This window comes from Formica exsecta, unplaced genomic scaffold (assembly GCF_003651465.1).
Source record: "Formica exsecta isolate Colony F162 unplaced genomic scaffold, ASM365146v1 scaffold416, whole genome shotgun sequence".
NCBI classification, from domain to species: Eukaryota; Metazoa; Arthropoda; class Insecta; order Hymenoptera; family Formicidae; genus Formica; species Formica exsecta.
This window is the reverse complement of record NW_021851402.1, coordinates 50572-67660: the sequence shown is the minus strand read 5'-3', so window position 1 is coordinate 67660 and position 17089 is coordinate 50572. Positions and strand designations below refer to the sequence as shown.

The following is a 17089-nucleotide window of genomic DNA, read 5'->3' as shown; positions in this document are numbered from 1 at the left end:
CTCTCTTTCAATAGATATATAGATATAATAGATTTATACTGATTTATGTGACTGTTATACTCAATACAGACAGTGAACACAAGTATAATGTCAGTAAGATCAACAAAGCCTCCCTCCTCCCTCTCACCCTCTTTCTCTCCCGCCCCTCTCTCTCTCTTTTTCTCTATCAATAGATATAATAGATTTATACTGATTTATGTGACTGTTATACTCAATACAGACAGTGAACACAAGTATAATGTCAGTAAGATGTTAAAATCAACAAAGTTAACACAGCAAAATTCGAGAATTACATACGTATCGCCCACATTTTCCTCTACTCAAGATGCATCGACGCTTACTCACGAAATGGTAATCTTAATTTATTATTTGTTATGCTAAGAAAATTGTACATTGAAATTTTATTAACTGATAATTTATAAAAGCTCTTTATTTATATTTCAAAAAATGTTGATAATTTAATTCACTTTTGTAAAAAAAAATTAACTTGGAAATAGTCAAAAATTGTTGTAAAATTGAAATATAGATATGATATAGGAAACCTGTTGTAAAACTTTTACTGCATATTCTATCTAGACCTGTCTAGATAAAACATAATAAATAGTTATAGAAAAATAAAAAGATTTAGTGAAATTAATTATACGGAATTATTTTTCAGTTCTGTCCATGCGCGTGTGGATTGCTTGTGAAAGATGAAACTAGAAGCGAGATCTCCATCATATCATTGCCTATGCTGAAAGAAAATCTTATTAAAACGTATTCACAGTATCAACACACATATCAAAATATAGTTTGAACGTAGAATCTTTATTCTCTTTATTATATTAAACCTTGATAAATATCAAGTTTTTCAATTTTAACCCAACAAACGCCATGTGTAGTTATTATCGTCTAAATTGTTATGTCGCGAAAACGTCTAAAATTATGTCGCGAAAACATAAGCTGCTTACGCTTTATAAAATGGTAGCCATAATTAGCATATTGACAATTTAATTGCATCTAATCATGTAACTATATAATTTTCATTATATTTTAAATATCAAATATGAATGTAATTTCAGTGAAATCAAGTTTTGATGACGCGGACATGTAAAAATTTTCATATTTATTCATAATAATATGGAGAGGAATACGACAGTTGCAAAGTACATTTTTTAAATATCTTAATATTAAATTTTGATTTTGTCAATTTTTTTAATGCCGACTTGTGTTCTTGTCGAAAACTTGAAAAATATAAAAATTTGTATATACTTCACTAATAAGTCTTAAATATAACACTTCTCTACTCAATATGGTGTCTGTGAAATTATCATATAGACTAAAGCATTCATTTACAGGGTGTCTCATAACTCGAAGTCCATACATTAAGGGCGTGTTATTGAAGTCATTTAGAGTTGAAATTGTTTAATAAGCATATATGCGTAAATGTTTCCTAACAGAACTACAACCATTGAAAGTTGATGTGAATATTTGAAAAAGGAAAGAAAAAAGACATTTAAGTTAACTTGTTTATTTACAAATGTATTATAAATTCTGTTTAAAATTATCTCTTCTATCGTCTATCGCAATAACCATACATGTAATGAATATCGGCGTATTCTTCGTTTAAAAACGACATTTTAGTAACTTGAAAAGAAAATGTGAACAACATCAGACTGACAGAAAATGTAAACAATGCTAGACTGACAGAAAATGTAAACAATACCAGTCCGACAGAAAATGTTTCAAATATTCACATCAACTTTTAATTGTTGTTGTTCTGTTAGGAAGCATTTACGGATATGTTTATTAAACAATTTTAACTCTAAATGACTTCAACAATACGCCCTTAATGTATGGATCTCGAGTCATGGGATACTCTGTATAATCAGTATTTCTACAATATTCTGTTTAAGTAAACGTGTACAATTACACAAAATAATATTTTTATTGTATATATTTTTCAGTAAACTCGAAGAATTGAGTTTTTATTTGAGTTCAAACCAGACGTTGCATTCGAAGATGTATGATGATATGCAAAAGTTGAAAAAAGATGTAAATATTGATCGTTGGAGAAAAGAAGTTATACAACTACAACTGCAAACGCAAGTTGAAGAGTTACAAAAAAATATTCAATTTTTCAAACAAGAGAATAAATATATTCGGCATCTTATAGAAAAGTGTCGCTGTTCATTGAAAACAAAATTTTGGCAAGAATTACTACCAATTACAGTCTCATATTCCGGTGAGAAAATAGATCTGTTAGCTTCGTTGCTAATTGTCTATATTTTTAATTTGGCATATATTATCTATGGAACGTGCATTATATATGAATAATTACTTTTAGGATTCACGTCAGAGATTAAACGCTTACAAGCAAAATATTACAATAAAAATATAATAGTAACCACATTAACCGAGATATTTCGAGGTTTAATAAATATTCAGCAAATTGCAGGAAGATTTTTAACACCTTTCATAGAGCATTGGCATCGGCATTCAAGCAGGTAATACAACATCGATAACATATAATGCAATTAAATTTTTCATATAAAATTAACGTCAATAATTTCTTTCAGTATGATAGCGACTCGTGTGTCATCCGCTTTAAGAGATGGAAGCTCTTTTGAGGTCACCGAGTCACCGAGTGGTACTCAATATTATATTTATTAGATCATTTTTATGTAAGATAAATCACAAACAATACACACTATCAACATGAATATACAATACACAATTTATTTTGTAACAAAATAAAGCTATTTAAAATTATTTTGCACGTAACATTATAAATATGAATGTTTTTTTAAATAATTAACGGTGCATCGACTTGATGTTTATGCGCGGGATATAAAAAAACTTTCGGCGATCGACCAAATCCTCTAAAATATTCAGATCGGGCAGTATAGATGGGATTTCGAAAAAATCAGGGTGCGCGATTATCGGCGACATCTGGTTAGAAAAAGGAGCGTTAGTGACCTTATCGCGATTGCTGGGTGTGTAGTATGCCTCAGTGGACGTTGATTGTTTGGGATAGTAGGGGTCATATTCCAGTTCATTTGGCACCAATGGCTTTAAGGAGAGCGTCAAAGCATGTACAGGTATTTCCGTGGTGGACTTTATGTTGAGCGTATGAGTGTTAGCCTGGATCGATCTTAGAGTCTCTGAATATGGATGATAGTCACTGTTGTAACTCAAAAAAGAAGACTTTTCACGCAGAGCAGGCGAACGCTGATTACCTTCTGGTGCTATCATTTTCAGAAGAGAAGAATTTGCAATCGGCTCGAATGAACGATTAAGATGCACGGCACTTTTGTCTCGCGCGAAAGCGCGAGTCTCCAATGATGACGAAGGTAACGACTCTCTTGGCGGAATTGATTTATCATTACGTGAATTCCAAGAACTGAACTGCTCAGTGAGCGATCGAGAAGTGGAAACTGTCATGCGATTCTTCGAATTAGCATTGCATGTCCTGCAAGTGTCGGTGATTTGTCCAGCTTGATTTGGTACCTTATCTCTTAAAAATATACTTGCACTGAATACAAAACCAGACTCGGCTTTATTAGACTTGATTTTGTCGGGTTGTTGAATCACTCTGAAAGAACGTGAAAATGATTGTCGATCATTATCGAGCGAATCGATGGATACGGTTGGTGATCTTATCAAAGGCATTGTGTGCATATTTTCCTTATTGCTATTTTCGTTTTGAAATTGTTTTGATTGATAAACGATTGCTCGACAATCAACGAGATGAATATGATCACATATTAAGGCATCCTGCCGAAAAGCCGTTTCCTCGGGACATCGGTAACTAAATTTATTTCCATGATCATCGCATGTGTGATATACTCTGCAATTCGCTTCAACGTCGGCATAAAATCCCATAGGCCGATTAAGACAAGAAAAATTCGTTGAAATATTTGGCGGCATGGTTTTCTGCAAACAATAATAATTGAATTATGCATTTTGAAAACAACCTGTTTCTTCATAATTTTTAAAAATCGGGATGATGTAGTATATTCTATAAATGTATATAGCTTTTCATTTCTGATGGTTCATTGATCTGCAGAGCTAATCGAACCTAACATAATATTGCTGTAACAATATTTTAAGTTTTTATTACTTACAGAAACTTCTTCAGTGTAAACAGTGACGACGAATAGAGCGCATAGTAGAAAGTAAGGTTGTAAAATCCAATAGAACACCATTTTTTGTGAAAAGTTAGAATTACTAAAGAATATTACACAAGAGAGTTCGATTCTCCGTAAAAAGTATAATAAGAGTACCGCTCCCAGCATCTAGAAGATCTCTACTTTGTGATAGAAGAAGTTCAAGTGAAAGTATCGCGAGGATGAGTCTATGACTCTCCTAGTCCTCCCTTCTCTTTCCATTCTTTAACTCCCTCTCTTTACCTTTTTTCCTGACAATCTACTTGACATATCCTACGCATCCTGTCTTTATTACCTATTGCTATATGCATTTGCAAATAAACGCGCACAATCGACTCATGTTGCAAATCAAAATCAATAAGAAGCCAAATTACTGCAGTAAACGTCAGTATACACACACACAAAACTCAATATGTATAACATATATTTATCTTGAACGTTAAAAAATTTAAAGTTTGATCGTAAGACTTAGATTGCACAAACTATTTAATAATTTCAAAATTCCGGGACAGTAGTGTGTTAATGCTGTCAAATTACTACGCAATGTGCATTAAATTAATTTTTTAGTTTATCTATTGTTATGTACAATTCACACACAATTTGCTTAAAGGAATGGCGACATACTTTGGCTGAAAATTAATGTGATTCTAAAATATGTTTTAATGTAAATACTTGTATAATATTTAGTACTTGTATAATTACTTCTATAATATTTAGTTTAGAATTATACAAGCTTTATCCTTAAAGAACATTGCGTAGAAAAAGGAAAACAAAAATTTTACTTATAACATATCTTATACATCAAAAAATAAAAATTAAGCTGTGTAATACACCTCAATAGTTTTTTATTCATGACATCTATAAATACTCTAGGCCCTAGGCATATTGGCATTTCTTCCATTTAACAAAAATAATTACAGTAAAAAATTTGATATCAAATCGATGATATATAAGACAACCACCAAAGCATTGATATATTGGTAGAAATGTCTTCGAAATTTATGTGAATTATGTTTTTCTTTTTGGATACATAGTAATATCAATATTTATCATTATAGGAAATATAGGTCTAATTAATTTTTAATAGGCAATTTGTAAACATTAGGATTATAAAAATTTACATTATAAGTTAGGCTCGGAAGTTTTTCTTTGTTTTAAAACTGCATAAATTGGTCTGTGCTTTTATTAACATGGCGGTTTGTTTATTACAGAGAAAGAGAAAAATGCAAAAGCTTTGGATTTTGTAAGATTTTTATCATGATAATCAGAATTTGTTTTAATATCATTTGATTGACTTCCAAACCTTAAGTATAGAATTATCAAAAATTTGTTATATTTTTAACGCGCGAGAAAGAGTTTCCAGCATACTCTTCCACTCTTTCGTAAGCGCTCTATTAACATATAAACATTTATCCCATCTTAATATTTGCTTATGCATTTGTGATGACACTTGTTGTACATTGGAATCATCTTCTGTCTCAGAGTTTATCTTATTATAAAAAGATATGCTGAAACATTTGTTTATCCGTGTAATAAATTGTAATTATTTCTACCACATTTCTATAAAGTAGTAGTGTAAGAGAATTTTCTAAAAAACAAAGTAATCCAAATTTATGCTATCGTGGTTGGTACTATTTGAACTTCTTGAGATGTATCGCTCAGTGTTAAAGTAGCAGTAGCTTGCTGCTGCGAATTCTGATCGATGTCTCTACTTCCTGGTGGGATATACGTCCACCATGCTAGGAAAAAGAAAAGAAGCGAAGCTGCTTTTCCAATAAATGCTAGGGCAAGCATATATCTGAAAAATATATATGTGTGAGCACACAAATCGCGAATTTGAACCTTACGCGCGACTGGAATATGAATCTTACATACAAGTCACCACCGTGTGTAATTTGCTTACCTGCTCATATAATAATTGTCATATACGAGACATGCTCCTCTACCATCGCACGTTTCATTCCATAAGATGCAAGTATCATCTATAAGAGCGCCAAATACCATCGGTGCCGGTATTGTTCCCAAAATCCGAACTTTGATCCATTGTATGCCTAAAGCGAACGATCTCTGATCGTCCCGCACGACTCGCAATGTAGACGAGAGTGCTGGCATCGTACATAAAAAGGTCATAAACATATTGCAAAATGCCAAAACGATAAACAACCATAGGTACGAGCACGTGCTTCCACAAGTAGTGTTGATAGCTTGATAATGAATAATGTCGCCACTATCTTCAGTTGTTAAATTCATCGCCGGTGAATGTATGCAACTACAATCCATGTATATCTATAGAAAGATAAACACCATAAAATTTATCTTTACGAAAAAGTAAAATATTATACAAGATGTCTCAGAATTAGACCAACAAACTTCTGGTGGTTAAAGACATCAAAACAAGCCAATTTTGCCAATAAACCCGCAAATGAGCCGTTTTGGCACTAGATAATCAAGGACTAACAAGGCAACCTCGCGAACCCGAAAATTCTGATTTTGATGAAACTTTACACACGTGTAGGAGTGGGGGGGGGGGAGTAAATAGATGAATTTAGAAATTTCCAGTTGCGGCCCAAAAACAATTCTAAAGGGTAAAATCACCCTTTATATATAGAGCGGGTTTTTGTTTTTCTCGATATATCTCGAAAATTATTCAAAATATAAAAAAATGTTTTATACAAAAGTTTTGTGATAAAAACCTCTATTTAACCACATTAATAAAATTTCGAAAAATAATTTTTTTCAAAAATTTTTGCTCTTGTAAGTCTTTAATTCTTTAGTGCCAAAACGATTCATTTGCAGACACGGATTTATTGACAAAATTGGCTTATTTTGATGTCTTTCGTAACCACCTGAAATTTATCGGTCTAAGATACTCTTCTGGGATACTCTGTATATTTGCAAAATATACAGGGTGTCCCACTAAAAGTGATCACCCCCTTTTATTTCTTAAATTAAAAGAAATAGACCGTAACAAATAAATATCAAATTATATGGTTCAAACTGAACTCTATTGCGAGCATAGTGATTGCTTTCAAAAGGTATCTATGTTAACGAAAGGAGAGATATGCATAATTTTTTTTTTATAATAATGTGGATATTTTGATATGATAAAAGTTATAGCGCTGTTTGAAACGAATACAATAATGTACAATATAATGTAAATATTACATAAGTTTTATCGACTTGAAATATCACGGGCAACGTCTACCTTTTCACTTTCTGCCCTGTATTATGGCCAACTTCTGATTCGTGCATTAAAGATTGATATGTGTCATGTCGTCATTTGATCATAATATTCAATCAGAAGTTGGCTATATCTCAGGGTTGAAAATGAAAAGGTAAACGTCGCCAGCGATATTTCGAGTTAATAAAACTCGTATATAATATGTAAAATATTTACATTATATTATACATCGTTGTATTCGTTTCAAACGCGCTACAATTTTTTTTTATATCGGAATGTCCACATTATTGTAAAAAAATTATGCATACTTCTCCGTTCGTTAACACAGATTGCTTTTGGAAGCAACCACTATGCTCATAATATAGTTCAGTTTGAACCATTTAATTTGATATATGTATATTTGTTATGGTCTATCTCTTTTAGTTTAAAAGATAAAAAGACGTGGCCACTTTTGGTGGAATATTCTGTGTATAATTTATACAGGAAGATAAAATTTGACATTAACTTTAACATCCTTTATCGATGTTTCACGATAACATCCAGCATAGCAAGGTGAATAATATGTGATTCCATCAACGCCACATATAGGATCAAATTGTAATCTGGAACATCCGCAGCCATTGTTGCAGATATTCTCCAAAGATAATGAAATTTTTCTGTAATAAGATATCACAATTTGAATAATAAGAAACGCAATTAAATGGGTCATAGTCTGATAATAATTTACAATGATCTATCAATTCATTATTATTAGATGGATTTATCAATTGTACAAACCTTGTGATATTTTGATAAGGAACGGTTAATCCAGCGAAGTCTATGTTTGGACAGTTTAGAGCAAAGCATAATGTAAAAGCGATGCAGGCAGCAGTGGCCAATAGACAAAATTTTAAAATGCCAGAACAGGGCAAATTGAAACGTTTTATCAAATAACCACCGAGAAAAGTACCGCCACCCCCTGCCGGTACGGTTATTAATCCTAAGAAAACCAGAAAGCGAAATATCGTTTCATTATATGAGCCAAAGCAGTAATTAACATTTTATTTCTTGATAATTATCAAAAATTGATTTGCTTATTTTATTTTCTTTGATATTATGTCACGCTTTTTTAAAACTTTATAAAAATAATTCCATACAAAGTCATTGTACGCGTATACGTGAGATATGAGGTTCATGCTGACCATAGTGTGAATTATTGATTTAATAACACAATAAAAATTGGAATGTAACAAGGCATTATATAGATATAAATAGATAATAAGAAAAGACTAGAGCAGAGAGTCGGATGCAGTTATCAATGCATGTATTAATAAAATTTATACAAAAAATACCATACGGTTTAAACATTTTGGTCACAACCAGTATGGATCCTCTTCAAAAATGTACAAGTTTAACAGAAAGTTAATATAGTAGAGAAGCATCCTTCACAAGAATGTCAAGTAATAAAGTAAGCAAAGTTCAAATTATCCGCCACAACGTTTTTCCAAAAACATGCAGTAAAAAGTGATTGCCAATTGCACTTATAATTAAATGCGGTGGACAAGACATTGTGTAAAGGTATAATGATTCACCCGTGAGAATGCAGATCTGGAGTACATTAGAAAACGCAAAATATGCAATGAGTGAAACAGCGATACGATGACAAGTCGCAAAAACCTAGACAAAAATCTTATTGTCCAGTACATTGCGGTTGCCGAGAGATAATAAAGCGCAAGTTTAAAATACAATATCAAGTAAAAGAAATTGAGTAAAATAATATAAATAAAATGATAAATTTAAACTTCTGTAAAACTGTTGATGATAAATTAACTTATTACTTTAAACTAATCTCCTTTCTCCTCTTGTATTTGTTATATATTACTGAAGAAGCTGTAGACCGAAATGTTTAAACTATCTAGTATTTTTTGTACAAGCCTTGTTAATAATGCACTGACAACTGACTTTGTTAGCCTTTTTTATTATCTAATTTAGTTGTGTATTATTTACCCATCAACAATGCAGCCGAACTGGCATTGACGCTGAATTGATTTTCAATTAATTTTGGCAGAAAGGCAGCAAATCCGGCAATCAGCAATCCTTCACTGGCACCTGCTAAATTCAGCATAAAAAATGCTGGATTTCCGAGCAATTCGGTCAGAGCACGTGGCAGCTCTCGTATTTTGGAAAACACTTTTCCCGTTTCCGCAGTAGAAGGTCGGGTCGATTTCTCATGTGCCTCTGATACCCTATCCTTGGCTAATTCCTCTGATCCTATTCAAATCATTCATTTTTTTTATAAAATTCAATTATATCGAATATTAGATTTTACTGATATTTCTAAAAATTAATTTCATCATTATTTTATATCTATAAAAGAACATAAGAGTAATCATACCTGGTAAAGCTGCTGGAAATGCCAAAACGGGTACCGCAATGATGAAGCAAATAACAGCTGCAGCCAAAAAACCAATCCACCATGCACCAATCCAGACGTTACTATCAGGAGTTAGGCCAATTCTAAAATTTAACAATTTCAGGATGCAATAAATTAAGCAAAATATTGGAAAAATCTTGTGTCTTTGGAAATAAATTTAAAATCCATTCTTTTTATGTATATACATACAGGGTGGGGCATTTATATTGAAACACCTAAATATCTAAAAATAAAGCAAGATAGAAAGAAATGTTTCAGACAAAAGTTGGTCGGTTCTAAGGAGGACATATGATGAAAATATGGACTTGACCTTGAATGACCTTTTCAAGGCCAAGTCAATGTGATCGATATTTTCTTAAATGGAACCCCCCTTTTTTATTGCATATTTTTGTAGCTTATCTCGAGAGCTTTCCAAAACACTATAATAAAGTATTTTTTACTTAATAAAAAAATACTTTATTATAGTGTTTTGAAAAGCTCTCGAGATAAGCTACAAGAATATGCAATAAAAAATGGGGGTTTCCATTTAAGAAAACATCGATCACATTGACTTGGCCTTGAAAAGGTCATTCAAGGTCAAGTCCATATTTTCATAATGTGTCCCGCTTAGAACCGAACAACTTTTGTCTGAAACATTTCTTTCTATCTTGCTTTATTTTTTAGATATTTAGGTGTCTCAATATAAATGCCCCACCCTGTATATGTGAATTCTATAATATGGATTTTCTATTTTGAGTCTTCTTATAAAAGTAATACGTATAAATATAGGACGAAACTAGACTACCGATTAGTTTCTTCGATTTTTATTTTGATAAATGGGTCAATCCAAACAAAAATATTTGACCAACTTTTCTAACTAAAAAAAGAAAATAATTTACGAAAGAAAAAAAGTATATTTAAAACATTACGTTGCAGATTTCTTTTATTATTTACGTATTATAATATAATTTTTTATCTGGCAATGACTTAATTTAAATTTTGCGTGTTTAACAATTTTCGACTGGCTTATGTCATTTTTTCTATTAATTGCCAATACGAGATAAACTGAATACACTCCTTATTGCATGGTATTTTGGTAGCATAATCATCTAATTGAATAAAATTCTGTCAATTTTGCCAAACCTCGACGCGTAACAACAGGTCCAAACAAATTTGCAATGCATAATTATTAAAAATAGTGAAAAAAAAATATTTTTCTTCTATAGAAGAAAGAGATTATCTTCTTTTGCTGAAAAGAGGCGCGGTTTTTTATAATATAAAAGATTTTAAGATAAAATTAGAAAGCTTACAAATCATATTATTTATACAAATCATATTATTAATAAATATTAATATCAATAACAAATAATTGTGAGTGTTTTTGAATATTTTATGAACATTAATAAATTCTTACAAATGTATCTTTCAATCAACAATTTAACAAACAAATAAAATATGTATTGAAATATATTTATATAGTATGTGCTGTTTTCTTAAAAACTGGTGAGAAAAAAAAAAGATAACAAAATCGAAAATTTACAGATATATCCATATATCTGGGAAAAAATCGATATCTGGAAAAGCTGGAACAATTTGTATAATGCCCGATTTTTTTGCTAGAGGAGCGGCACGTGAATATAGTTACAATGAAACTTGTCGTAGAAAGAAACTCGAAAGTGAGAAAGCGGAAAACTGGGAAAAATATACATAGAGGAGTCGTTCACCTCCCATCCCCAGCTCGAGGCTATAACTGCATCTACCGCTGCTTCTCCGGCAAAACTTTTCATTTACCTGCGAAATTAAACGCGGCACATGTATAACGACTTTCACGAGCAACAGTAGGAGGGCAATGCTCTGCACGAATAATTTCGCCTTACTTTTGCGTTCTTTTTCTCGAGAATCGCGTTTCTTGTAAAAGAAAAAGGATATTTGCAACCGTAAAAATGCTATTTTATGTATATGGCATGTAAAGCTGCATCACAATTTACTTTCATTATAGTCTTATCTATTTCACATAAGTGGCATAAAATTTTATATAATATTATAATATTATAATTTTATAATAAGTTTTAAAACAATAATTTAGTCTGGAAAATATATAACTGATACTTTTTTTGAACAACAATCTATTCGAAGAAATGACGCACTCTTTTAAAGTCATTGAAAAATCGAGATTTCGAAACTTAATTTGCTGGCGGACTCGCAGATATACATCATAAAAAAAATCGTCGCTTTGGTAACGATTAATTTAATTCTCGCGCGGTACAGTGACTCAACAGTCAATGAAGGGTAGTATGGGTAATAGGGGAGAGTCCACGGGGAGACGCGTAGACAAATGGAACTTGATTGTATCCTAAGTACCGGGGGATGAACCGACAGTTTTGAAGAGTAACATCGGCGTCATCATCAAATATTGGTTCACCGCTTGACATTTTCTCTGTAGGATATATTATATATGAGTAAAGTTACACGCGCTATTAATCTCGGCCTATTATACGCTCTAATGATCTTGAAGAATATTTTTAACAACATCAATGCGTTATACAAAGCACGTGTCTCTGCGTTTTCCATATTTCTTGAATAAATTTTTTCACTTATGTTAGATATCATGTACATAACAATATAAAATCAAAGTCAGAACACTACATTATTGTTCGATATTTATCTTGGAAATCGACTAATCAAATCGAGGCAATTTGATTACAATTTGATTACAAAATTTTATTTTTTTTCGCTCGCGTTATTTAAAATCGCTGTTTTATTACTGGGGGTATTTCCCCATCGATATCAAACCCTTTATGAATGACCATTATATGTACGGCCCTAGAATTCTAGTTGCAAAATATGCGTGAATATGCACATTTGCATATCATCAGACCAGTGAATTATTCTGTTCCAAACTGTACGACACACGTGCAATCATTTCCGTACATATGGTCATATATGTATACACGTATATGCCGTCAGACAAATTGGCGCAAACAGCCAATAAATCCTCGCGAGAATTTAATAAAGTTGCCGTTGACGCACGACTAAACATCTGTTCTCGCGTGTTAGCAGGAAAAAAGTAGAAAATACGTTTATAGCGTGACAATGAGAAGAGACAAATTCCGATAGCACATTGTCATACGTTTTTCCTTTCGTTCAACGATCCTTTATAAATATTATAGAATATTTACATATCTTTTTCTTCACATATTATAATTTTCTTTAATCTTAAGTGTAAATATAAATCTAATTTATTTTTAAAGAAGATAACAATGTCATATAAATCTGTTTGTGTCTGTCTAAATATTTAGATACTTACGTCGTGGAATCCACCGTAAGAAAGTCCGTGTAAATTTTCAATAGTTCACCACCGATAACGTAACCTAATGCAGGTCCTATTATGGCCATAGTATAATAAATACCTAACAATATATTTTATTTGCATGTTGAAATTGATCAATTAAAGAAATTGATACGACATATATGTATATATAGAGTGTCCCAGAATTACATCGATAATCTTCAGGTAGTTATAAAGAACACCAAAACAAGCCAATTTTGTCAATAAACCCGTGCAAATGAGTCGTTTTAGCACTAGAGAATCAAAGACTAAACAAGCAAAAATCTTTGAAAAAAAAAATTATTTTTTCAAAATTTTATTAATGTGGTTAAATAGAGTTTCTATCATAAAACTTTTGTATAAAACATTTTTTGATATCTTGAATAATTTTCGAGATATATCGAGAAAAGCAAAAAGCCGCTCTACATATATGAGAGGTGATTTCACTCCTTAGAACCGTTTTTGAGTCGCAACTGGAAATTTCTAAATTCATCTATTTACCCCCCCCCCCCTCCCTCTTTCTACAATCAAAATCAGAATTTTTGGGTTCACAAAGTTCCCTTGTTAGTCTTTGATTTTCTAGTGCTAAAACGGCTCATTTGCGGACGGGTTTATCGGCAAAATTGGCTTGTTTTGGTGTCCTTTATAACCATTTGATATTTGTCGATCTAATTCTGGGACACCCTGTATATACATTCTATTATGCAATATAATGTAGTGAAATATTCGAATACAGTATTAGTACAGTACTAGTTAAGTAAAGTATATTTTTGGGCGGATACGACTAACTCCTCTAAGGCCTCGCTCATAAATCCTCCTTTTTTAAATGTAATTAATTAAAATTTAGTCCCATACACATCCACACTACCATCTAAGTCGAATAATAATAATAACGAGACTATAGACTTGTGAGTTCGCCCTCTTTCATCAAAGTGATTCGATAGACAAAAACGTGGGACATGCACATCGATGAGTAACAATTATTCAATTCCAATAATGTTTCATTTACAATTCCTGAATTGAATTTTCATCTATCAGTCTAGTAAAATCTCGTCGGAAATCGGTAATTCATCAACCCGGACGTTTACCAAAAGCAAAACAAACGATTATTAGAGATTATCAGTATAATATACTGCGGTTTTTTTGTCTCTGGCGTTTATTTTGCTAAAAATCGTGTTCTATTATTATACACTTTCGTGTAAGATAAAGCAAAGGATGGAGAGATTTGAGTTATATTGATCTTTGGCACTGCTTTAGGAAATAATCGTAAGTCACGCGAAGAATCCGCAATCACACACATGTGGCTACGAAATTTTTCTCTTATTTTAAATTAAAAGGATCTCTTAATGACACTTCCTTTCCCGTATTGAATAACCTGTGTGTTACGAATACATTAGACTCGGATTAGAATTCCATTTACTTTGTAATCCTTTCCCTCGACAGGCGCGATGATAATTGTAAGATTAATGCATATTATCTCGCAATTAGTGGTCATTCTACGCCGAAAGTCCATCGAGCGAGTCTCTCCTTCCGCAGTCACAGAAATTATTAAATATGGCAGTATGCAGTCCAATTCGACGAAGTTCGTTAAAGCAGCGTTTCTCAACACGAGATAATTCGCAACTGGAAATTTTCAAAATCATTTTATTTCCCCCCCCCCCCTCCCTCTTTCTACATGTGTGTAAAGTTTCATCAAAATCAGAATTTTCGGGTTCGCGAAGTTACCTTGTTAGTCTTTGATTCTCTAGTGCCAAAACGATTCATTTGCGGATACGGATTTATTGGCAAAATTGGCTTGTTTTGCCGTCTTTTATGACCATTTGTAGTTTGTCGGTCTACTTCTAGGACACCCTGTATATGTAACATTATAATATATGCGCTAAATCACATCTTACCTAGGTACACTGAGGACATTTTTTTTGAAACATTTTCGTCTAAATATGTCACCCCGAGTGTATAAAAAGGTGCAGCACCGGCACCATGTAACAGCTGAGCTACCAGAAATATGGTTAAGTACACGCCACTGTAAGGCTCTAGCTCCGCTTGAACGGTAGATTGATCCGTGCAGGATATCTGAGTGGCCGAAATAATGATAAATCTGGCGTCGTCGGTTCACTAGGCAAACTACATGAATAGAAGTGGAAATCGAGAAAAGCACGAAATTACAAACAAGTTTCGATTAGTCACGCACGCTTTAATTATGCATTGTGTTTATTATCGTATGATGAAAATTTGATTTAAAATTTAATAAGAATTTAATATGCATATATTCCGTGTGTATAAATAAATGTTTATTATTAAATAGTATTAATCTCTTCTCGATTGTGTGAAACTTATCACGTTATGAAAATGAAACTGGATATGTGAATAAACAATTTGGATACATGATGTATATAATAATTTATAATACTCAAGTCGCTTACCGAATGGCTCGAAGTATTAGTGACACTTCGGCATACATTTTCTGTTTGTTGACCTCCTCTGTATGGTCCAGCAAGATAATGTGGAGATGCAAACAGCAAGCTTCCAATACCTAGAACTAGAATTCCTACGCCGATATACCTACGACATTTCAAAATACACATCTGTTACAAACTGAATAAATTTATAACTTGTCTTATAACACGAGATAAGTACTATCTATAAAGTTGAATCGTATCAAAGTGAAAAATTGCGTTAATTTAAATATATGTTATTCTATATGTTTGTAAATTTTGAAATCTGCTTTTATCTTTATCTCCATTGCTTTTCTCGCAATGCGTGATTAAAAAAATTAGATTAGATTTTTTTTTGTAAACGAATATACATTTGTAGTTGTATATATAATCTGTAATATTATATTTGTTTTCAAGCATTAAGTTAAAATGAGAATCAGAAGAGATTTAATATGAGAGTCAATTGGCTGATATAACTTATATTATTTTTTACAAGTGCGTTCCACAAAAAAGCCTTGCATTAAAAATTTCAACTTTAAAAAGTATGCAACGAGTGCTTTTTAATAAAATTTAAAATAACTAAATCTAAAAGATAAAAAATCTAAAAATTGATAAAAAATTATAAATAAATGAAACAATAATGTAGTTTTATTATAAACTTTCAATAAATTTATATAATTTAATAATTTACTGCACTATTTTTTTATACTTTTAGATGGGTATATTGATTGCAGATTTAATTTCCCAGACCTCAATTTTCCCTTGCAACCTTTTTTAATAAAAACAATCTGCTTGGAAGTTTAAAACAATATAATCAAAATTGTGATATTACCTTATAGAGTTTTTTCTGTAGTAAATATTTTTATTATTTTTTGGTACATTATTTTTTTAAGTTGAGCAAAGTAATTTTATAAAAAGTCGATCTTCGTCGACCGCATCTACCATTCAAGTTTAAAATCTTCATGCAACTTATCGATTGTCGATTATATGAGCGAAAGTTCGGAGGCGTTGTTGTAACAAAAAACGGAATGGAGATTAACGCCGACAATATCGGACAGACTGACATTAAGATTAATATTTATGAGAATCATCGTACAGAAGCGAGATGTCGGTATTAATATTAATGCATAAGACATGCATGGCGCCATGGCGACGTACATGCGTGCGTACCTCGGTTTCGATGCTTTCGCACGGCCACCGAGATAGCTTACTGGTACGAGAAGAAGAAAGCTAGCAATGTCATATCCACCCGCTATTAACCCCGATTCCGATGATTTTAATCCAAATCGTCTTTCTATCGTCGTTATGACAACATTTACAAATCCATTTACGACCATTCCTGGAATAACAAAAGTATAATGAACAAATCAATGGCTCACTTGCGATGTATGCAGGATCAACTTTGCAATATTTACTACTCGAAGATTATTTTAAAGTAAAGAATATATATATATATATATATATATATATATATATATACATTTACCGGAACGGCTATCCTTACGCTTAGAATAGCTGGCTCACTGTGCACAACTCTAATAGATATATTGAATAGTGTAAACAATTTTAATTTTATTAATGACATAAGAAAAGTTTTAAATAACT

General features: G+C 31.9%; 3 protein-coding genes and 1 long non-coding RNA gene across 7 annotated transcripts in view; 2 read left to right on the top strand and 2 right to left on the bottom strand.

The window, feature by feature from the left end:
• Positions 1 to 202: 202 nt before the first annotated feature.
• Positions 203 to 2671, top strand: LOC115240118. Its single transcript, XM_029815090.1, has 5 exons — positions 203 to 351; positions 659 to 756; positions 1947 to 2224; positions 2327 to 2486; positions 2559 to 2671. The coding sequence occupies exons 1-5, from the start codon at positions 250 to 252 to the stop codon at positions 2650 to 2652; spliced, it is 732 nt and encodes a 243-aa protein (XP_029670950.1). The 5' UTR covers positions 203 to 249; the 3' UTR covers positions 2653 to 2671.
• On the bottom strand, positions 2604 to 4358 carry LOC115240117. Of its 2 annotated transcripts, XM_029815088.1 has the most exons (3): positions 4107 to 4358; positions 3219 to 3915; positions 2604 to 3143 (listed from the first exon to the last, which is right to left on the bottom strand). In XM_029815088.1, exons 1-3 carry the CDS (start codon positions 4275 to 4277, stop codon positions 2794 to 2796), a joined length of 1218 nt encoding a protein of 405 aa, XP_029670948.1. In that variant the 5' UTR covers positions 4278 to 4358; the 3' UTR covers positions 2604 to 2793. The 2 variants fall into 2 exon arrangements, with proteins under 2 accessions (XP_029670948.1, XP_029670947.1); XM_029815087.1 differs by having other exon boundaries at positions 2604 to 3915.
• Positions 2945 to 5703, top strand: LOC115240119. Its single transcript, XR_003884738.1, has 3 exons — positions 2945 to 3080; positions 3241 to 3332; positions 4109 to 5703. It is a non-coding gene; the product is annotated as an uncharacterized LOC115240119 (long non-coding RNA).
• Positions 4980 to 17089, bottom strand: part of LOC115240116 (solute carrier organic anion transporter family member 4A1) — a 33926-nt gene continuing 21816 nt past the window's right edge. Inside the window, exons 4-13 of one of the 3 annotated variants that reach the window (XM_029815084.1) lie at positions 16655 to 16823; positions 15473 to 15611; positions 14945 to 15122; positions 13029 to 13131; positions 9704 to 9825; positions 9316 to 9579; positions 8107 to 8308; positions 7835 to 7985; positions 6052 to 6434; positions 4980 to 5946 (exon numbers count right to left, since the gene is read on the bottom strand). In XM_029815084.1, coding sequence (XP_029670944.1) covers positions 5760 to 5946; positions 6052 to 6434; positions 7835 to 7985; positions 8107 to 8308; positions 9316 to 9579; positions 9704 to 9825; positions 13029 to 13131; positions 14945 to 15122; positions 15473 to 15611; positions 16655 to 16823 — 1898 coding nt within the window. In that variant the 3' untranslated portion in view covers positions 4980 to 5759. The remainder of the gene's footprint in view (positions 5947 to 6051; positions 6435 to 7834; positions 7986 to 8106; positions 8309 to 9315; positions 9580 to 9703; positions 9826 to 13028; positions 13132 to 14944; positions 15123 to 15472; positions 15612 to 16654; positions 16824 to 17089) is intronic. The other 2 variants (XM_029815086.1, XM_029815085.1) reach the window with 2 other exon arrangements.